Source organism: Ochotona curzoniae, unplaced genomic scaffold (genome assembly GCF_017591425.1).
Source record: "Ochotona curzoniae isolate NIBS_2020 unplaced genomic scaffold, NIBS_Ocur_1.0 contig_883, whole genome shotgun sequence".
Taxonomy (NCBI): domain Eukaryota; kingdom Metazoa; phylum Chordata; class Mammalia; order Lagomorpha; family Ochotonidae; genus Ochotona; species Ochotona curzoniae.
In genome coordinates this window covers 17,514,383-17,537,651 of record NW_024466599.1, presented here as the reverse complement: position 1 = coordinate 17,537,651, position 23,269 = coordinate 17,514,383, and the positions used below count along the sequence as shown (strand labels likewise).

The following is a 23,269-nucleotide window of genomic DNA, read 5'->3' as shown; positions in this document are numbered from 1 at the left end:
CAGAATTACTCTTTTTGATTAATATTCTCATTAACTTAAGTGCAGAAACCAGACATTCATAATTTTTTTTTTAAAAAAAAGCAATGATTTCAGTTTGATCCTTATTACATACTAACCAATATTTAGGAACTAATTAAATTAAAGTAATGTACTATCTCTTATATAGCAAGATATTCATCCAGTTGAATTCAGAATATGCAATGGTACTTACGCTCACAGACATGCAACATGTCTAATTAAATCATTATATAGTTTTTTTTAAATGTCCTGAACATGTCATCACTTCGCTGGATTTTCATATACCCAACTTTTGCTAATTTAAGTCTGTGTTTTGTACTCCTCTCTGAATATTGTGTATATATTTTATGTTTGAATGCAAGTAGAAACATCAGTTTATCTAACCCAAAAACAGAAGTGACAAGAATTCAATAAATATTGCTAGGTCTGTTACTGAGTCTTATTGCTGGTTTTGTTCCTGAATCTGATCATGCTGAAAGTTAATCAATACAATTTCGTTGCAATGTTGACTATCGGAAATTGAACCCCTGTTTGCTGAAATGGTGATGATGACTCCTAACTGGGTGTCTCCATTTGCAGAAAGATGTGCCAGATGGGGTCAAAGAGCTTTCAGAAGGCTCAGAAGAAAGCAGTGATGGGCAGTCTGACTCCCAAAGTTCTGAGAATAGCAGCAGCAGCAGTGATGGTGGCAGCAACAAGGAGGGGAAAAAGAGCAGGTGGAAAAGGAAAGGTAAAACGACTTGATGCTTGAATGAAGTCCTGATTGCTGTGGGTCCAATGCCCTTGTTAGTGGTTCCTGTTTCCCAGACCCAAGGTTAGTCAGTCCCTGCCCTTTGCCTTCTGAATCTGTATTGTGCGATGGTGGAAATGTGTGTATTTATATTGTCCAGCACAGCACAGTAGCCATTAGCTACGTAGTCTTGTCAAACACTTGAAGTATGGCTAATGTGACCAAGGAGTTTTAGAGAATGCTATCTTTTTAAGAGCAGTTTTATGTCACCCATAAACTGAACAGAAGGTACAGAGATTTTTTTTTCCATGTACCCTCTGCCTCGCGACCCTCAAGAGTCCCCCATCAGAGCGGTGTTTGTTCCAAGTGATGAGCCTACACTGAGAGACTATGATTGCTAAGAGCCCACAGTTTAGATTAGGTTTACTTAGTGTTTATGTTCAGTGGGTTTGGACAAATGTATAATATACAATGACATGTGTTCCGTGTCTGTTCACTGTAATTTCACACAGAATGGTTTCATTGCCCTAGAATCCTTTGTGTTCCAGCTGTTCATCTCTGCCTTCCCTTTAACACCTGGCAACCACTGTTCTTTTCTCTGCCTCTACAGTTTTTCCTTTTGCAGAATGTCATATTTTTGGAACATTTTTAGAGTGGCTTCTTTGTAGTAATGTATATTTTAGATTGCTCTATGTCTTTTCATGACTTGATAGCTCATTTCTTTGTAGCATGGACTAGCATTCCATCATCTGCATGTAACACAGTATCTTCTCACAATAAAAGGCATTTTGGTTTTTCACAGTTTTGGCAGTTATGAATTGCTCCTAAACATCTGTGTGCATTTTTTGTGAGTGAATATCAAGGAGTGTGATTGCTGGATCATATGGTATGAGTCTGTTTAGTGTTTTGTAAGAAACTGCCGAACTGTTTTCAAAGTAGCTGTGCCATTTTTCATTCGCACCAACAATGAGCAAGAGTTGCTTCATTCTGTATTTGCATCTTTGCTTGTGTTAGTGTTCTAGAATCCAGCTGATCTAACAGATATATTATCCTTTTCATTTGTGTTTTCTGGAAAACATGAATTGTGAAGCATCTTTCCGTATACTGTATGTTCTTTGGTGAGATGTCTGTTCAGGTCTTTGGCTCATTGCAAATCAAGCCATTTCTTAATTGTTGAGCTTTATGAGTTCTTTGTATATTTTGGATAATATTCCTATTGTCAGTTTACATAAGTAGGTACTTTTTTTTCCAATTCTCCGAATTTATGGTTTGTTCTCTTGCTTTCTTGGCAGTTTCCTTTTCATATAGCAGAAATTCTGAATTTTAGGAAGTCTAGGGTTGTATCTTTGGTGTTGGGAAGGCTTTTTCCTTTTTTACCTTCTAGGAGGTTTAAATTTGTCTTGTTTTTAGGTTTGTGGTAGGGTTTTTTTTTAAAGATTTATTCTGTTTTTATTGGAAAGTCAAATATACAGAAAGTCAGATATATAGAGAGGAGGAGAGACAGAGCCAAAGATCTCCTGTCCGATGATTCAGTCCACCAAGTGACTGCAACAGTTGGAGCTGCACCGATCCAGAGCCAGGAGTCCAGAGCTTCCTCCGGGTCTCCCATATGGGTGCAGGGTCCCAAAGCTTTGGGCCGTCTTCTACTGCTTTCCCAGGCCACAAGCAGGGAGCTGGATGGGAAGCAGGGCTGCCAGGATTAGAACCGGCGCCCATATGGGATCCCAGCCCATTCAAGGCAAGCACTTTCGCCGCTAGGCCACCATGCTGGGTCCTGTTATGCTGCCTATTAAATAAACAGACAAATGTGAAACTACAAAGCAGTGTCAGCCTCAAAATTGGATCCCTTTAATTTGTTTTGATCTGCCTTTGATGCATTCCTCTCTTGTAGAGATGATCATAGTATTGATTATATTTTCTGAGTTTAGTGTGAGCTGAGATGATCAGTAAAGTTATTTCCTGGTTGCAGGTGCTTATCAAGCTGAGAAAAGGGTTTGGAAATTGAGGTGAGAGAGACATATTTTCTCATGTATAATTCATTTTTACTTAAGAACCTTCAACAGTTCAAGAACTGGATTCATTGCAAGCATTTAGTCTCATTGAATACGCATCTTTCCTAGGACTCATATCAATAGCATGTATGTTCCATATACATTTTTGGTATGTTTGGAATATCTCAGAATACAGTGAAAAAACTCAAAGTTGCAGTTGTCGGTATGGGGAAAACACACCCTGCTGATCACTTTTTCTTCATTAGAACTTTTACTCTAAATCTGACATCACTTTATTTCAAGTATGTTTTAAGACCGGAAGAACACTGAGATAGTATCAAAACCCACTTCCTTTATGTACAGAAATAAAGATCTTGGACAGCAAAATGGATGCTTCTAGCTGAAAATCTGTAGAAACTCTTTATGTATGTGTCTGTTTCAGCCAACAGACAAGGAACAGAGAATAGAGCTTTGAAATTCAGCAGTATATTAACAGTGGTTTATTGATTTCTGTGTTAAAGTGGAAGAATTTATAGTTTGGGTTTCTAGTTTTCAGATAGGAAACAATGTTGAAAGAAGAACTTTTATGGAATCTCAGGACAAGGTAAGGTGGAATAACTCCAGAAAAAATTATTAATAAGATCAATGGTTTCTCTTTATTTGTTATAGGCACTGCTGAATAAAATCCCCCTTTCTCCTAAATAAGATGGCAGTATTGCAGTATGAAGTAACTGCAGAAGCAGAGTTTTTATCTTCTGTTTGAGAAAAGTTTTACGGGACTTCGGGAATGCTATTAAAGTGTCTTATAAAATTTAATTGTGCAAAATATAGCTTTTCACTATAAAAATTTTAATTGGGAACATAACTGATGACATTTTGCTGTTTAGTATTGCTTTAAATCAACAATTTGATATATCTTGTGTCCAAAGTTGTTTAAAAAATACAGTTCCTCTTGCTCCCCTGCTGTATATGTGTTAAGTTATGGAAGGAGGAGGAGGACTTCTCATTTGAGAAGTATACTGGGAGCTGGACTCCTGTTGGGCCAAGTTCATTCTGGTGGGTAGAGCCCTCTGGGACTTCTTCTGTTTTCCTTGTGGCTATCTGCTGGTGGCAGAGTTGGAAGTGTTAATCTGTCTTGTGTTAAGTTTGGCTGCATTGTTAGGTTCTGGATAGTCAGAGTATCCAGAAACAGGGAAAGGTGTGCAGGATTGGCCTTTCGCATTTTGGTTGTAAAACTTTGAAAGTGGTCAAGAAGCACAGATGTCCAGTGTGTTTGGTATGGCAGAACTGCCTTAGAGAACTAGAAATCTGTTCCTTCAAGAAATGAAATTTCTCTAAGAAAGTCTGTTAGAATAAAACCTCTCCTTCAAGAGAAGCTGTACTCTGTGTGTGTGTGTGTGTTTAGACTTTTTAAAGTGTTATTGTTTGTTTTCATCCATTTGAAATGTGAGAGTGAGAGAGAAAGATCCAGCTGCTGGCTTCCTTCCCAGATGCCTGCAATAGCCAGGGCTGGGTCTGATTGGAAGCAGGAGCCCAGAACTTCTTCCAGATAGCCCACTTGTGTGAGAGGGGCCCAGACACTTGAGCAGCGTCTGCTGCTTTGAGCAGCATCAGCAGAAGCCACGGCAGAAGTGGAGTAGCAAGGCACTCTTATATGGGACGTGAGCATTATCTCCACTGAGAGTTCAACTCATTGTGCCACAACATCCACCCCAGCAGTATCATGGTTGAAGACAGCCATGATTTTGGAAACATCAGTCATAACCAGTCCTTAAACTATCAGTTCTTTTCTTTCCTTTTGTTTAGATTTATTTACTTTTGAAAGGCAAATTTACACAGAGATGGATAGACAGGAAGGGATGGATAGACAGGAAGGGATCATCCATCTGCTGGTTCATTCCCACAGAGGTTGGAGCTGAGACAATCTGATGCCAGGAGCTAGGCTTCTTCCAGGTCTCTCCCTTGGGTGCAGGGGTTCCAAGAACTGGGAACTTCCCCGCTACACTCCTCACCCCCAGTATACAAGCAGGGAGCAGCTGATACTAGAACTGGTTCCCATATGGGATGCCAGCACCACAGGTGGAGGATTAGTTTACTACATCACTGTACTGGTCCCAAACTGTCTAAGAATGACTGTGTAATTCTTACTGTTCCATTTTATTACTACTACTTCATTGTCTCTGGCCATCTCTAATACTGAATAAGGACCCATTAAATGTTTTCAGGAGAAAATAGAATTTTAAGCCATACATTATTTACTAAAGCATAGCTCAAATGCATTTAGCAATAATGATCTAGATCATTTTGAGCATGTTTGATAGCATTAAAATCTGTTGAAATAGGAAATTCTCAATACTTTAGTGCATCTGAAAGAGTACCTTCTGGACTTTTACTCTGTGTGTACATAATATAGAGCTACCTATAAGTCCTTCAGTAACCTGTCTGAAAGTAATTCTGATAATGTGTAAAAATAATTTTTGATGTTCTGCAAATACCTAAGGATTAATTTCTCCACTAGATTGTTTTGGTTTTGTCTGTAATTTTTTTCAAGTTCTTAAATAATAATTGTTGATTTTCTGATCAGAATTTTGTTATCTACATGTTCATATGAAAAAGTTTTTTAAAATGTCATGTAAGGTTCGTTCTTAAATGAGAATTTTGTTTATTAATTTGTTGAACAGCACACGTTGGAGTACCTTTAAAAAAATATTACTAGTAATTGGTTTACAATAACCAAAGTCATATCTCTGTTGAAGAATACTTTTGTTTTGATCTTTTACATTTTAGGCAGTTTTATTTAACGTTTTATTTACAAAAACCAAAGAATTGTATATTTTTCACTTTTATGCTAAGTATTAATTAAAAATAAAATATTCCCAGAGCCAACACTGTGGCTCACCAGGCTAATCCTCTGACTGCGACACTGTCATTGCCTATGGGTGCTGGTTCAAGTCCTAGTTGTTCTGCTTTCCAATCCATCTCCCTACTAATGGTCTGGGAAAGCAGCACAGGATAGCTCCAGGTTCTTGTGTTCCTGGCTCCCAGCTTCAGATTGACTCAGCTGTGGCCTTTGCAGCCATTTGGAGAGTAAACTAGCAAATAGGAAAGCTCTTTTTTTTTTTTAAATGATGCTAGTTAATTTATTATCCATATAGGGAAGGCCAGTAAAATAAATAATAATCTTCATATAATACAGAAATTTCCAGATAGTTTTTAGATCTAATGAGAGAAATTAAACAATAGAACTTCTATTTAAATGTGCATGCTGTGACTGGCATTGTGATGCCAGTATATGTTCCAACCATTCCCCTTCTCATCCAACTCCCTGCTAATGCTAATGTGCCTGGGAAAAGCAGAAGACTAGCAGGTGCTTGGACCCCTGCCACCCACATGGGAGACCAAGATGTGTCTCCTGTCTTGAGCAGTGAGGCCATTTTACCATTTAGGGAATGAATCGGTAAATGGATGATCTCTATTTCTGTTGCTCTGTCTTTCAAAAAAATAAGTCAATGTTAAAAATTTAAAAAGAAATGTGCACACAAAAAATGCCTAAACACACATGGAGGAAACTCTCTATAAGTCAGTAGTAGTCACTTTTCTTCAGGACATTGTTGAAGTACATTAAAATAAACGAGTGCATTAATCCAGAGATAACTTTAAGAGAATGAATAGGTAAGCCACAGAGAAGGAAGACTTACTGCAAGAAATGTTTTCAACCAAGGAATATATGAAGAAATATATTTGTCATTGAGAAAAAAACAAGAATAAGTGTTGTAAAAAGATGATAATCCAAATAAATATTAATGAAAAGAACCCAATTCTGTCAACCATCATGGGAAAACAACCACATAGAATGCTATTACATCCTCACTGACCCCTAAATTAAAGAGTGACAATACCTAGTAATGGTAATCATGAAAAATAAGTGAAATTTCCATACATTGTGACAGAACACTGTTCAATTTAAAGAATCTGATGCATTTTTACACACACACACAAGAAAGTGGCTACACTGTACATTGTTTGATCAGAAGTATAAGTGTGATTTGATTTATATGAATTTTTTTTATTGATTGCATTGCATTATGTGACACAGTTTTATAGGTACTGGGATTCCCCCCACCCCTCCATAAACCCTTCCCCCATGGTGGATTCCTCCACTTTGTTACATTACCCAAGTTCAAGTTCACATGAGATTCTTTCATTGCAAGCATATACCAAGCATAGAGTCCAGCATCTTATTGTCCAGACAAATTCAATGGCTTCTTGGGGGAGACCATCCCTGGTCTGAAGGTAGAGACGGCAGAGTATCATCCCTATCAATTAAAAGCCCTGACATAACATCAGCAACAATTTATAATGTTATGGAATTAATTGACATAGTATTGAGTAACCAACATATTAAAAAAAAATGCAAGTTCTTTACCACATCCTGTGACTCCTTCGTTGACATTTCAATTTTAGTTTATATACAAGCGGGTTCTATACACCTTAAAATGGCTATAGATTACTATTCAGCTGTCTTGTGTCTATTTTCATTATATTATTTAGCATTATATAGTGTTGAAGTATAATTTTGCTGAACTTGGCTTTTTTTTTTCCCACGGGTAGTCTAGACTGGCTCATAACTCTAACAAGGCGTATGTCAACAGTTTAGGTGCAGAACAGTTTTAGGAGGGGAGTGCATAGAAATCCTCAATACCCTGGTGAGGAGTAACCAATCTTTGTGTCCCACGCTATGCATTTCCTATCTGATTCCAAGCTTTCCTTGTTGTTCTCTGTCTATTCTAGAGTTTTATTTGGTTTTTAACACTTTTGATAGGTTATAGAAACGTCTCATTAGTGTGCTTAGAAGTTGTTAGATTGGATATTTTACAGTAGTTGCCAGCGTGACTAGAAGGGTTGCTAGGACAGCATTTTGCTTCTTGGCATTAGTGCTGGTTCATGGTGTCTTTCTGATTGTGGAAATTCAACATGCTATAGCTTTGGACTCATTTTAATGATCTAATAATGAGCCTATATTGATAGAAGTCTTATATTTTAAAAAGTGTTTATATTCCTCTCAGTTTGAAGCATCAAGAGAAAATAGAAAATTGAACACGTAAGTGATCAGTGAGGAGGTGGTTTTATGTATACATATCAATATGTATTTCTGCAATAGAGAAGTCTTTTCAATTCAGATACAACTAGAATATTTGCAAGAATTTATCACGTTTTAGACCTCAGCAAAAACATCAAATTCTCAATAATGAAAATATATGGGATAATACTAAGATGAACAAAAGGAGCTGTAAAGCTTTTAAACATGATGATAAATTTCTTAAATTTCTCTTGATCATAAGGATTAAAAAGCATAGTTCCAAAATATTAAAGAAGTTTTGAATCAGAACTTACTAACTATAGCCAAAGCAATTACCAGGAAACTTCATTGCATAAACTACCTTTTGTCAGAGCCAGCATTGTGGCATAGCCAGTAAAAGTGTCCACCTGCCACGCTGGCATCTTATTTGGGCGTTGACTTCTGTCCTAGCTGCTCCATTTCCAATCTGTTTCTCTGCTGATAGCCTGGAAAAAAAAAACAGTGGAATATGGCCAAAGAACTTAGACCCCTCCCACTCATGTGGCAAACTCGGTAAAAGCTCTTCTTAGTTCTGCCCCACAGCCGTTGCACAGCCATCTGAGGAGTGAATTTATGGATGGAAGATGCTTCTTTCTGTATGTCTCTCCCTGTTTCTGTGTGCCTCTGACTTTCAGATAAATAAATCATTACTTTAAAAAAGTGTAAAGGGGGTCTGATGGAATGGCTCGGTGACTAAATCCTCATTTTGCATGCAATGGGATCCCATATGGGCACCAGTTCATGTCCCAGTTGCTCCACTTCTTATCCAGCTCCCTGCTTCTGGGCTCAGGAAGCAGTAGAGGATAAACTGAAGCCTTGGGACCCTGCAACCACATGGGAGACCTGGAAGAAGCTCCTGTCTTTGGATTGGCTCAGCTCCAGGCATTATGGCCACTTGGGAAGTGAACCAGCACGTGAAAGGTCTTTGTCTCTGTCTTGCCTCCTCTCTGTAAATTATGATTTGCCTTTCCAACAAAAATAAGTAAATCTGCTTTAAAAAAATGTATATAGGGGCCAGCATTGTAGCACAACGGATACAGCTGCTACCAACAGATCTATAGCCACATATAGGCATTGGTTCAAATCCCAATTGCTCCACTTCCAATCTAGCTTCCTGCTAATGCCCGTGAGAAAAGCAACATAGGATGGCCCAGGTGTTTGGGCCCCTGTTCTCTACGTGGGCAATCTTAAAGAAGTTCTGGCTCCGGGCTTCATCCTGGCCCACCTCTGGCTATTGGTGGTCATCTGGGGAGTGAACCAGTAGATGGAAGATACCTTTGTCTCTCCCTCTCTCTCTGATTTTCAAATAAATAATAAATACTCCTTGTCATTATAGGGAAAATAAAAATAGCTAAAAAGGAAAAAAAGTAGTAAAATTAAGAATTACAATAAGAATAAAGTGGAAACTACTAAATTTAAAAGGAGAACAATGATTTTTAATAAATTGACTTCAAAGTAAGTCAGTAAGGTAGTGGCCAGCTTTGTGGTATGGCCAGTTGAGTTGCTACGTGCAGTGCTGGCATCTGTATTTAAGTGCTGATTCATCTGCAGAGTGCTCTCTGTCTAATTCCCAAGATCTTAAATGTTTTCTTTTGGACTCCAACTACAAATTGAAATCATATGTGAGGGCCCGGCGTGGTAGCCTAGCAGTTAATGTCCTTGCCTTGAACACACCAGAATCCTATATGGGTGCCAGTTCTCATCCTGGCAGTCCTGCTCCCCATCCAGCTCCCTGCTTATGGCCTGGGAAATCAGTTGAGTACAGCCCAATGCCTTGGGACCCTGCACCCATGTTGGAGACCCAAAAGAGGTTCCTGACTCCTAGCTTCGGGTTGACTCAGCTGTTGTGGCCACGTGGGGCATGAATCATTGGACAGAAGATCTTCCTCTCTGTATATCCGACTTTCCAGTAGAAAGAAATAAATCTAAAAAAAAAAAGAAAGAAAAAGAAAAAAAATCATATGCCATAAATGAGATTTTCTCATTGTAATTACTGAAAAATTGGTTATCACACTAATAACTAATGTGAAAAATGGTGTGATCATCATCACATTAATACTTGATCACATTCAATACTTGATAGGGTTGGGAATTGAAGTGATGACTTAGTTGAAAAGTCAATATCTTACTGAAGGCCCAGTTTCCATTCTCAGCATTATGTTAGAAGTATTGTTACAGGTAAGCCAAGAGAAAAGCAGTTGGAGTAAGAAACAATAAGACTCTGACATAAAAAAAAATGCTAAAGCTACTCTCAGATTACGGTTTTTATACCTTGCAGGAGAATCAAAGGATTTAACTGTTGATAAAGGAGAATTAGGAAAATAGCAGGACTTAAGTAAAACTAACCTACAGATGTTGACAGTCAAACTATTGGAGAATACACTTGTACTAACAACATGAACAATAATAAAATCTCAACATTACCTTTGCAAGATATGTGCAAAAGGATTGCGTCAACTGAATATCCAAAATATGAAACTAGTCATGTATCATACTATTTACTATGTTAAAATGTCCCCAAATTAGAGCTAATGATAAATGCAAAACATCAAATTCTGTGCTAAAGGAAAAGATGAGTACGTTTCTTTTTAAAATGTGATTTTTTTTTCATTGATGCTTCTGGAAGCTTGAGTCTATCTTCTGACCTAGCCAATCCACTTCAAAGGATCCATCTCAGAGTTGAAGTAACAGGCACAGAACGTCTCAAAGACCAGTGCCTCTGACTTGAGCGTGTAGAGTCACCTGGAGACCTTGATGGATATTCTGGGCCCTCACCTCCAGAGTTTCTGACTCAGTAAGTCTGATCTGGCACCCTATACTCTGCATTTCTGATAGTTTTAGGTGGTGACAGTATGCTTTTGGACACCATACCTTAGGAACCCTTGCTTATGACAGGGCAATAATAAAAGCAAGAGACCTGAAAAAACCCAGGTAACTGTCTTGTCTGGTGGAAGAAATTATGGTACACCTATGTGGTGGAATTCCAATCAGCTGTTAAAAGGGAGGAGGAAGATCTCTGTACTGTTCTGGGCTATTCTATAGGATATATCAAGTGGGAAAAAGAGTTGGAAATTTAATAGTGCATGGTATTTTAAAGAAGTGAGTGGAAGTATTAAGTATATCTTTACCAGTTTTAGATATACTTCGCACAAATAAATAGTATACTTCAAGTTTATGGCATAATGACATGGATGAGTTACTCCACAATTTATCTCAGGCCTCAGAAATCATATACAAACTACTTAACCATATTCAACTGTTTTGTTTTTGCTAATTATTTCATATTAAATAATCAAAAAGTACATAATTATTACAATTAGGAACTGGGATTACTAAGGAAGAATATAAACGTAATACCAGAAAAGTGACAACCCATAATTTCGTATATAAACAGGAAATTTGTTTTCTCTCAAGATTTATTTCCTTGTTCCAACAAAGGAAAAGTCCTTAAGTCAGTGCAGCAGGAGCAGTGAGCAGCCATCTGCAGTGAAGAGAGACCAGGGCCAAGTCAGGTGCAGGCTGTAAAGTATGCAAGATAGCCAGAAAAGCAGCCCAGCCGTGCTGGACATGTCGCCAAGACAAGTTACAGTGATGTAGCTCACGCTAGCTCAAAGCAGGACGGTATGAGGGTGAAAAAATTGCCTTTGATTTCAGCATTTCAAAGATGTGAACTTCTGTGTGTTGATAGTGATACTTAAATAATTTAATTAATTAATTCATTTTACACACTGCATTTGTTTGCTGAGGCTGCAAATGCCCACAAACTGCATGGCTGATGACACAGTCCTGGGGCCCTGAAGTCTGAATGCGAGATAAACACAGATCTGCTTTCCCTTTGCAGCCTATGCCGGGAAGGCTTGCATTGGCCTCTTGGCATTTGCAGCTTCTACTGACAGCTAACTAACTTGCCTATGGCCACATTACGACTTACTTTGCACTGTCTTCTGATTTATGTGTGTCTTCTAATTGTACCTTATAAAGACGCTTGTGATTGGATTCCGCTTGGGTAATCCTGAATGATGCTGTCACCTCAGGGTCCTCAACTTAAATGCATCCACCCAGACCTTTTGTAAAATGCAGTCATATCCATAGATTCTAGAGACTGAGATGTGAACATGTATTTTGGGGCGACCATCATCATCAGCCCACTGTAGATTGATTGCCTATTCCTTATTCTGAAGAACTTCAAAATCATCACAATATACAGATGAATATATATTTGAGAGGTTCATTTTTAATAATTTACATAGAAAGCCAACATTAAAATGACAACCACAACTATTATTTACGTATCTCTGGAAGTAGACTTGTACCTGTCTTATGAGAAGTTAGCAAAATTCTGGGAAACCTAGTATTGTGATTGAGAAACAAATGAGAATGAAATTGTGTCTGAGAAAAATGTAGCAACCAAGAGAAATCATGAGAGATAATTTTCAGCATGTTAAAATCTTTATGCCTAGGTCTTATTTGCTGTTATAATTTTGAATCTTTAATAAATGAAAATTTAGAACAGCATTTTAGGTTTTAGACATTTTGAGACTAGTACTTGGCCTTGAGTGAACTGTAGGAGACGATCTGCAGCGGTGGGTCGTGTCGTTTTCATGATTAATTTCACTGATACACTTGTGGTTTGAGTTTTTTAAGAAAAGGATTCTGCCTGTTGGGGGATCATTCCAAGCAGTTGTGGTAGTTCTAGGCAGCTTCGTGATCTCTTTTCCTAGCTGAAAGTAGATTCTTTGTCTAATGGGGCTGTTTTAATCTGTTACTATGTGTTTATAATTAGGCAGCACTTCATGGCAGGTGAGGAAGTATGCATTCTCACATTTCTACAACACATTGAAGAGAAAATAAACACAAGTATTAATTTTGACTTTTAGTTTTCATTGTGTTCTGTTAACTCTGGCCAAATTATTTTTAAAAAAAAAAAACAAAAAAACTCCGTTGTAAACAAGGAGGTAGAGAAAGCAGAACTGGGTGCATTGCAGGCAGAATTCTCAGAGGAGCACCGTCATTTTGAAAATAATTTGGCAACTCCTTGAGGAAGAGAATTTCCACAAGACCTAGTGGTTTCCACTCATAAAAAGGGCTCCAGAGAACTGAAAACATGCATACACAAAACCTACATATAAGTGTTCTTTGATGATATATTCTGTTTTCCTTGAACAGCCATCACAAGAATTTCCTGTCTCCTTTTTTTTTTATCATACGTCATATCCAGCAGTTGGCATGTGTGTATATTTTTCTTTGTCCTCAGCTTATCTATATGACAGTTATTTTCCATACACGAACTTTCTCATAAGGGCTTGGATACAGTGTTAAAGCCAGGGACATTGTGTTAGTATATTGTCTGTCAAGTGAGTGTACTGTGTATTCCTTTCTTATGAAAGCTAAGAATAGATTCAGACACTGTGTTCCAGAACTTTCATATTCCCTTAAACTATGTTTCTGCATTGCTGTGCCACGAAGCTACTTGCCTGTGCATATTTTTTAGGTATCTTGAGGCTTGTCCTATGTTCCATACATTTTCATTCCAACTGCTTTGAGAGGAAGATACTCACAAACATGCACTGTGAGAATCTTCACCAGCACTAGCAATTATAATTTCTTTTTTTATGTATGCATAAGGGGTCTGGGTCGGCAATTCTCCCTTGTCGTAAACAATATTCTCATGCTATTTAACCATACAACTGAAAATTTTTCCTTGCTTGTTGCTTGTAAGAGATAGTTTCATGTGTGATTCTGGTTTGATGCAGGCTGTGTAAAATAGCTAGTGATGAAGCCAAATGCTTATATCACGTGTAAACCTACATCACTTCTGTTAGAGAAATCTTAAGATGCCCTTTCATGCTGAAAAGCTTCAATCTACTGAGTTAAGGATTTTAGCTATGGGGTGTTTTTGTGGTGGAATGGCCAACTGCCTTTATTTTAAATGATTAATACGTGTTGTCATTTGCCTCCAAATTTGTTGAAAGAACTTAAGATAGTGTTCACAGGGCTCTAGGATCCTTTCTTGATTTTATCTAATTTATCACATGCTTTATATTCTGCTTCCTGCAACTTCAGTCAAGTCTATTGGAAACTAAAAGAATGAGATAATGAATACTAACACCATCCCTTCCCCATCCTATAATCCTTCACTAGAACTTTCTGAGGAAATAAACTGAGAAGGGAGGCTGTTGGCAGTAGAACTCCAAAGAGAAGAGCCTTCCCAGAAGTGTTTGATCACAGTTTTTAATACAGGTAGCAGCATATGATTGGAGAAGAAATGGTGCTTTATCAACTCTCTGATAACAACGTTTTCTTCCCTCCCATTTCCCTTCCCCTTCCCTAGGATCATCTAGACTGTCGCAACCATCCTCCCCCCAGTCAGGCTGCCCATCACCCACCATTCCAGCAGGTAAAGTCATTTCTCCATCACAGAAGCACAGCAAGAAGGCACTGAAGCAGGTAAGCAGACCTAGTCTGTTTTTCAGAAATGTACTTTCTCATATTAAAAGCGCATGATTTTGGCAGCCCTTGAAAAGTTCTTGAAAAGCTCTTGTAATGTATTGGAAATTTCATGTACTATCCAAATTTATAGGATTTTGGTGATAATTCTTTTGACCACATTTGTAAAGTTTCTAGTTTGCCAAAGGGTGTGTCTCAAGAATGGGTATTGAGTTTCTCAGTTTTGTTTTCTTCAGGTTTTTTTGACATGATCAATGATCATGTTGATTTTTTCTCTTTTAATCTGGTACACAGAATTGCCCAGCTAGATTTTGTAATTTGCTGCAGTTATATCTTTGGAGGAAACCCTGCATTTCTAAAACATGCTATTGAAATTTCCATTTTAAGATTTTAATTTTTTTTTAAAGATTTATTTTTATAATTTTTTTTTATTGGAAAGGCGGATATACAGAGAGGAGAGACAGAGAGGAAGATCTTCCATCCGATGATTCACTCTCTAAGTGAGCGCAATGGCCGATGCCGGTCTGAAGCCAGGAGCCTCTTCCGGGTCTCCCACGCGGGTGCAGGGTCCCAAGGCTTTGGGCCGTCCTCGACTGCTTTCCCAGGCCACAGGCAGGGAGCTGGATAGGAAGGGGGGCCGCCGGGATTAGAACCGGTTGGCCTCCCATATGAATGGTAGGGGCTCAGATGCTTGCCATTCTCTGGTACTTTGCCAAGTGGAAGCTAGAGCTTCTGGGAAGTAGAGCTGCTGGGACTTGAACCGTTGTTTATATGGGATGCTGGCGTTGAGAGTTTCAACTTAACTCACTGTGCCGCAGCATTGACCTCCACAATCCTTTCTTACATCTCCTGTTGCTTCTTCAATATCGTTCATTCATAATTTATATCTTTTTCCCCAGCAATACTTGACACTGATTTTGTCTGTTGTGTTTTTCAGCTTAGCTTTGTTTTTCAAAATGCAGCTGTTTGATAAGCATAAATTTGCTGGTAATCAGAAAACCATCAAAATAACATTGCTTTTATCCTCAGATTTTGATATAGAAAATTTAATTATATCAAGTACTGGCAAGTGTGGGGAAAATAGTTATGTGTTGGTTGAATGTAAATTATTATAGAAATTTTGGAGAGACACTTTTTGCTATTAAGTTTTAAAATGCGTACAATTCGTGACTTGGAACTTAGAAAAGCACGTACACAGAAACACTATTTGCATTAAAATTTAAAACAGCCAGAAACTTTGGAGTAATCTCATATAAGTATCACTTAAGGAACTTCTTAATAATGGACTGTGTACCCATTTAGTGTGGGGGAATTATATATGATTAAATTAAGTTCTGCTGTGACGTTGAGTGGCATACTATCATTTATAAAAGAAACATATTCCCACAAAATATTTCTGTAGTATTTAATAAAAATATGTGTGCAGACAGAAATGCACATTTATTTTTGTTAAGTATTAAGAAAAATTCAGTGAGAAAAAGTAGGTTAACAAATGTGGTTACTTCTAAGAACTGTGATTGACCTAAGATTAAAAGTTATGGTTAGAAAAGCTTTGGGGCCTGGCGGTGTGGCCTAGCGGCTAAAGTCCTTGCCTTGAATGTGCCAGGATCCCAGAGGGGCACCAGTTTTAATCCCAGCAGCTCCACTTCCTATCCAGCTCCCTGCTTGTGGCCTGGGAAAGCAGTCAAGGACAGCCCAAAGCCTTAGGACCCTGCACCCGTGTGGGAGACCTGGAAGAAGTTCCTGGTTCCAGGCTTCGGATCAGCACAGCACCAGCCATTGTGGTCACTTGGGGAGTGAATCATCGAACGGAAGATCTTCCTCTCTGTCTCTCCTCCTCTCTGTATTTTTGACTTTGTAATAAAAATAAATAAATCTTTAAAAAAAAAAAAGAAAAGAAAAGCTTTGTGTTATTTGCATATTATCTTTATTTATTTGGAAGGCAGTGTTAAAGGCAATAGCCAGAGTTGTGCCAGGATTCCAGAGCTTCTTCCTGGGCTCCCACGTGGGTAGAGGATCTCAAAAGCTTGGGCCGTTTTCCACTGCTTTTCCAGACCCATAAACTGGATGGAAAGTGGAGCAGGTAGCCAGGACACCAACCAGCACCCAAATGCAATGCCAGCATCACAGAGTGGGGGATTAGCTTGCTGCTACACTGCACTGAATCCTCTTTCTTTAGGTTTTTAAAGTTTTGCTTATTTAAATTGAAAGAGTTACAGAGGATGCTCAGGGAAGAGACAAGGAAAGAGAAATCTTCCATCTGCTGATTTACTCTCCCAAAAGGCTGTAATGGCCAGAGCTAAGCTGATTAAAAACAGGGAGCCAGGAGATTCTTCCAAGTATCCACATGGGTGCAGGAACCCAAGGCCTTGCACCATTCTCTGCTGCTTTTCCAGGCCATTAGCAGGCTGGATTGGAAGTGAAGCAGCTAGCACACTAACTGGTGCCCATATGGGATGCCAGCATCATAGTTGGAGGATTAGTTTGCTATGCCACTGCACCAGTCCCATGCCTGAGTATTTTGTAGCACTTGAGTTTCTCTTCTTAAGATGTGTTCAAGATATATAAAGTGCTACTTTTCCACCGGGAAAAGATAAGTATTTTCTTAAACTTTGTTCACTAATTTATGGCATGTATACTTTTCTCATAGTGTACTCTTTCTTATAGGCAAATATGTTGTTTGGAGTTCTTTTAAAGTAATATCAGTATGGAGAATTATATAAATGCTAATTATATAAATTAGTATTTTAGAGTAAGTCTTCACTTCTAGTGTATTTTTCCAATAGTACTTGGCGAGAAAAAAATTTAACATTTTTAGTCTTGTTATTTTCTAGTTTTTAAATAGAATTATTTCAATACAAATGAGATTTTCTTTTGTATTTGCTTATTGTTTATAAAATTGACTTGGGAGTAGGATTAAAAAATTCCTGAGTGAGAAAGTCTCAATACACTTGCAAGTTAGAAGGGATTAAATTATCCTACCTTCTGCATGTGTGTATTTACATGATCTTGCGTGGCTTGAGCCTTGATCTTCTGCCTCCGGTGTGCATTACCCGGAATGTGAATCAGGCAGATGAAGCCAGGACTCACCCCAGGCACTCTGATACAAGATATGATCATCCCAGTGGCAGCTTAACACACTGTGCCACAATGCCAGCCCCTCCTACGTGATTGTCTTCAGGTTAAGACTTGACACTGGCAACTTAGCAAGCTCACAATTTTTCAGTTTGTTTCTCGAAATTATCATCTTGGTTTATTTTTCTCTCTTTTTTGCTTGAAATCTCGAGTCTAAAAAAATTATCTTTTGTATTTCCATGATTGTTTTTGAGACTTCTAATTTTTTTCCATTCAGTCTAAACAGTGTTATCAAGTATATTTTATAAATTAGGAACCTCAGGATAATGAAAATATTCTTACATGGCCAGAAGGAATCATACTGTTCTTAGAACTAGTATTACGTAGCCTTTCTTCCTTTCTGTTTACTGCATTGCTGTATGTTTCTGAGGTTTGGTAAGACAGCAACCCAGTTGCTGTATGTTTCTGAGGTTTGGTAATTGGTAAATCTCATTGTTCATACAAAATAATGCACATTATTTTTTTTACAACCACTTGTTCAGACATGGCACCTCTGTATCATACATAAGCTGTTGATATTTACACTTCTACAGGGTTGATGCATTTAGGGTTCTTCATGGTATAAAGCTTAAAATTCTTTTTTTAAGATTTATTTATTTTTACTTGTAAAGTCAGATATACAGAGAGGAGGAGACAGAGAGGAAGGCCTTCCGTCTGATGGTTCACTCCCCAAGCAGCCTCAATGGCCGGAGCTGAGCCAATCCGAAGCCAGGAGCTAGGAGCTTCTTCTGGGTCTCCCATGAGGGTGCAGGGTCCTAAGGCTTTGGTTCATCCTTAACCACTTTCCCAGGCCACAGGAAGGAAGCTTGATGGGAAGCAGGTCGGCCCGGATTGGAACCGGCGACCATATGGGATCCCAGCATGCTCAAGGCAAGGACCTTAACCACTGTGCTGTCGCTCCAGGCCCATAAAGCTTAAAATTCTATTTCTAGAAATGATTAAAAACATAGGATTCTCCCATTACAATATCAGGAAGTCTTTGGCTTACTGGTGATGTTTGAGTTGTAACAAATAGATGTTTGGCACACCAGTTAAGATAATGGTTGAGATGGCCTGTGTTCCAAACTGGAGTGCTTGGGAGCAAGTTCTGGTTTCACTTCCAGTTCCAGCTTCCTGCTAATGTAGACACTAGAAGGCAGAACGTGATGACTCAAATAACTGGGTTGCTGTCTTCGCTTGTGGGAGATCTAGACTGAGTTCCAGGCTCTTGACTGCAACCTGACCCTGACCTGGCTTTTGGGAACTAAACCAGGGAATGGACAAGCTGTGTGTGTCTTTGAAATAATACACATTTTTAATTAAAATATATAAATTACTTATTCACATTGATATGGGAAAGAAATGCAGGCAAAAATCCAAATTCTTAAGGATTATTTAGGCTTTACATTTGGTTGTTTAATTTAGATTTTTGTTGGATTTGATAGATTTCAAAGACACTGAATGATCAGCATGCTTCTCACCACTTGAAGTCATTTGCTGTCTATTATTACTAAAATCTGATTTGTTTTGTTTCTTACAGTCCGTTTTTTCTTTATAGGCTCTAAAGCAGCAACAACAAAAGAAACAGCAGCAGCAATGCCGGCCCAGCATGTCCATCTCCAACCAGCATCTCTCCCTCAAGACTGTCAAATCGGCTGCTGAAACTGCACCTGCCAAACCTGGTATGTAGTCTGAGTACTTTTCCACAGAAAGTGTTCATTACAGTGTTTTGTATGTTGGTTTTTCCAATATGTATTCTGCATTGTTTGTCGTAAACTTACTATAATAACTTACAAAATTCTTAACACTGTCATATCATCAATATAAATTCTTCCGGGATAAAAAGGAAAAATTTTAATGCAAAATACTCATAGTTATTTTTAAGAAACATCAGTGAATTTAGTGCAGGAAGGAAATCAATGACTGACTTTGAAGATGTCTAACCCATTCATGTGTGAAGGCCTCTAGTCAGTGATCTTATAAACTTAAGGTTTCCAGGGATGCACAAGTAGAACTCTTTACCAGTTCTGTCCTTTAAACATAGTGAAAGGTTTCCTCAAGAATACAGACTGCCTTTGAGTGTCCGTCCATTGGGCATGTCCATTTCTTGTTGTGGTTATTGTTTTAATTATAATTTAACCAGGCCTAGATATAACCTTGGTATTGTATTACGTAATTCCATTTGATGCCATGAACTGATTCTGTGAGCCTGCCAGACTTAATCTAAGTCCTGTAGAACTTTGCATTTTTATTGGAAAGGAAATTACCGCTAAAAGCCAGCAGTGTGCTGAGAGAATGGGAGGGGTAACTCCATTTTGCTTGTGTTAAATGAATATTGGATTGATAGATTTTCTGTCTATAACCTTATTGCCACCTATTTTTACACTTTTTTCCCCAGCAGTTTGGGAAGGAAAGCAGTCTGATGGACAGTCACACAGTCCCCAGAACTCAAGCTCCAGCTTTTCTTCTTCGGTCAAAGTGGAAAATTCCTTGCTAGGCTTGGGGAAGAAGGCTTTCCAGCGGTCTGACAGGCTCCACACAAGTAAGTTAGTTCATAAAGACTGATGTGGTATTTTACAGCATGGTTTAGCAGCTGTGTATTTGAAGTTCATCAACTATTTGGTTTAGGTTTAAAGCATGGTTTGAGCAAATATTAGACACAATTTATTTCTGTTATTGACATCACATTACTCTTAAGAAATGAAATGGGGACCCAGTGCAATAGTCTAGTGGCTAATACTCTTGCCTTGCATGTCCTGGGATCCCATATGGGTGCCAGTTCTAATCCCAGCTGCTCCATTTCCAATCTAACTCTTTGTTTGTAGCCTGGGAAAGTAGTAGAGAATAGTCCAAGGCCTTGGGACCCTGCACTCGCACGGGAGACCTGGAAGAAGCTCCTGGCTTCAGATTCAGATCGACTCGGCTTCGGCCATTGTGGCCACTTGGGAGTGAACCAGAGGATGGAAAATCTTTCTATCTGTCTCTCCTTCTCTCTTTAAATCCTACTTTCCAATAAAAAAATTAATTAATGTTTAAAAAATGAAATGAAATGAAACAGGAGCTGACGTATGGCATAGCAGGCTAATCCTGTTCTGTGGCATCCCATGTGGATGCCAATTAATGTCCTGGCTGCTCCAGTGCCCATCGAGCTCCCTGCTTATGGCCTGGAAAGACAGAAGAGGATAATACAAGTCCTTGCGCCCCTGCACTCATGTAGAAGAGCTAGAGGAAGCTCCTGGCTTCAGATGGACTCAGTCTAGCCATTGTGGCCATTTAGGGAGGGAATCAATGGGTGGGAGATTTCTCTTTCTCACTCTCCTTTTCTATGTAAATATGCCTTTTTAACAAAAATAAATAAATCTTTTTAAATAGAAGGAAATTAAACCATGAACAATTAATTTTATCTTTTTCATGTTGCCTTTGAGCTCTGAGTATCTTCATGTTCTATCCTCCCTTTATCAAACATCTACTTCAAAGATCTGTTAATAGTCATTTTGTGGATTTTTTCCTGTTTATGCCAGCAGCTGCTTTTTCCAGCATTCGTTTTCTGTACATGAAGATGAAAGACCTTATTGTGAACTATGACCAATTGTCTTTGTTGGGCTGATTTTGAAATCTCACTAAGCTGACATTATGGAAATACAAAGATTAAATACAAGTGAAGAAAGTGTTGAGCCATCAGTTGGGCAAGTCATGTAATAAATAAGCAGCAGCCAAGAGCTGGGATTTTAGGCTGAGTCATCATCACTGCTGTATAGGGGTAGAAAAGCCTGATTCAGGAGTAGAGCCAGGACTTGAACCCAGCACTCTCAGTTGGGATTCAGTTTTGCCAAGTGCCTTGCTCACTAGGACAAATGCTGCCCCTTTACAGCTCATCTTAACATCAGTAAAAATGGATAGTACAAAAGATGTGCAAGTGGATCATGGAAGGGTGAGCATTTGACCCAGGATTAAAGATGATGGCGGCTCCTCTACCCACCCAGTCCCCTAAGTGCCTTGGTCTGATAATATGATGGACCTCCCAACTCCAGCTTCCTACTGGCATGGCTCCTCAGAGGCAGTGCTGATGGCTCACACACTGAGGTCTCTTGTCCTTCATCTGGGAGACCCACAGGTTGAGTTCTGAGCTCACAGCCTCAGTGAGCCAGCAGGTGGGAGTGTTCTCTTTCCTAGTCTCCATCCCTAACCTTCATTGTGCTGCCTCTCAAATAGGTTTTTTAAACTAAGTTTATTTAAATGCTACAAAAAAAATTTAATGTGTAATGTTTTTAATAATACACATATTAGCCACTTACGGCATATAAAAGTATCTCCTGATGAAACTTTAATTAGTCCTGGGGAATAATTTATAGTTGCTTCACAGTCTCACTTTAAAACTTCAGATTTGGGCCCAGCATAATGACCTAGTGGCTAAAGTCCTCGCCTCCCATGTACTGGGATCCCATATGGGCGCCAGTTCATGTCCCAGTGGCCCCGCTTCCCATCCAGCTCCCTGCTTGTGGCCTGGGAAAGCAGTAGAGGACGGCCCAAAGCTTTGCGACCCCCTGCACCTGCATGGGAGACCTGGAAGAAGCTCCAGGTTCCTGACTTTGGATTGGCTCAGCCATTGTGGCCTCTTGGGGAGTGAATCAGCTGGCGGAAGATCTTCCTTTTTGTCTCTCCTCCTCTCTATATATCTGACTTTCCAATAAAAGTAAATAATTTTTTAGAACATCTTATTTTGTTTTATGATATAGTTCCATAGGTTCCAGAGTTGCCTGTGCCCTTTCCCAAGGTCCTTCCCCCTACACATATTGATTTTCCCTCTAGTTTTACAGTGAATAGCCTTCATAAACAGTCACAAGTCCTTCATGTTGCTGTTGAAGTGTTTCCCAACAATGTAGGCATGGATCTTTTCAGGGAGTCCATCATCTTACTGTTAGGTTAGATTCAGTTCTTTCACTGGGAGTCCATCTCTGGTCTGTATGCATAGAGACATACAGCACTTTGTCTCCATACTGAACATATCGGTCTCCACTACACTTCCATTATATCCCCTAATTTACAGAATCAATGAACACAGTCCACATCAGGGTGAAAATAAGTTTTCATCACTGTGAAATTAACAGCTGCTACTAAAAGAAAGTGCATTGCAAGAGTGGTGAAAACAGGAATCAAAAACCTTGTAGGAATAGATGCCAGTGTGTGACTCTTGCAGCACTGGAGAAATTACAATTAATAAGTATAACTTCATTTTTCATGATATGTAGCAAAACAGTGTTAAAATGGACATGTACAATCTCAAGTGTTTATATTTGGTGCGTATACATTTGCTGTGTTCATTTCTTCTTAGCATATGCTTCCTTTTATTATTATGTAGTGTCCCTCTTTATCTCTCTTAATATTTTTCATGGTGAAGTCTGTATCAGCTGATATTAAAATGGCTACTCCAGCTCTTTTTCTTTTCCATTGGCCTGGAATGTCCTTTTTCCATCCTTTCACTCTCAGTTTCCTTGAGTGTTTGTTGATTAGATGTGTTTCTTGTAAGCAACAGATACGTGGGTCCTGCTTTTTGATCCATTCTGTTCATCTATGTGTTTTGATTGTTCAGTTTAGTCCATTTGTATTCAGAGATGTTATTCAGAGGTTGAGATTTATTCCTGTCGTGTGTGTGTGTTGTGGTCTTTGTTTAACTTTGGATTCTTTTGTGGCCTTTATTGCAAAGATCTTTGCAAAAACAAAAAAACTTCAGATGTTACTAAAAGTGTCATTCAGAGGTGAAAGCACAACCAACATAGAAGCAGTTAGGATCTGTTCAGGCAGGGACAGCCAGCATTGCTAGCTCTGTGAATTGCTGTATGGGGGAGGGGG

General features: G+C 38.8%; 1 protein-coding gene across 5 annotated transcripts in view; it reads left to right on the top strand.

Moving 5' to 3' along the window:
• Positions 1-23,269, top strand: part of ASXL2 (ASXL transcriptional regulator 2) — a 136,583-nt gene that overhangs the window by 89,845 nt on the left and 23,469 nt on the right. For 2 of the 5 annotated variants that reach the window (XM_040992935.1, XM_040992932.1), the window contains exons 5-8: positions 598-748; positions 14,190-14,305; positions 18,978-19,101; positions 19,818-19,961. In XM_040992935.1, coding sequence (XP_040848869.1) covers positions 598-748; positions 14,190-14,305; positions 18,978-19,101; positions 19,818-19,961 — 535 coding nt within the window. Of the gene's footprint in view, positions 1-597; positions 749-9,772; positions 10,653-14,189; positions 14,306-18,977; positions 19,102-19,817; positions 19,962-23,269 lie in introns of those variants that run through there. The other 3 variants (XM_040992934.1, XM_040992937.1, XM_040992936.1) reach the window with 3 other exon arrangements.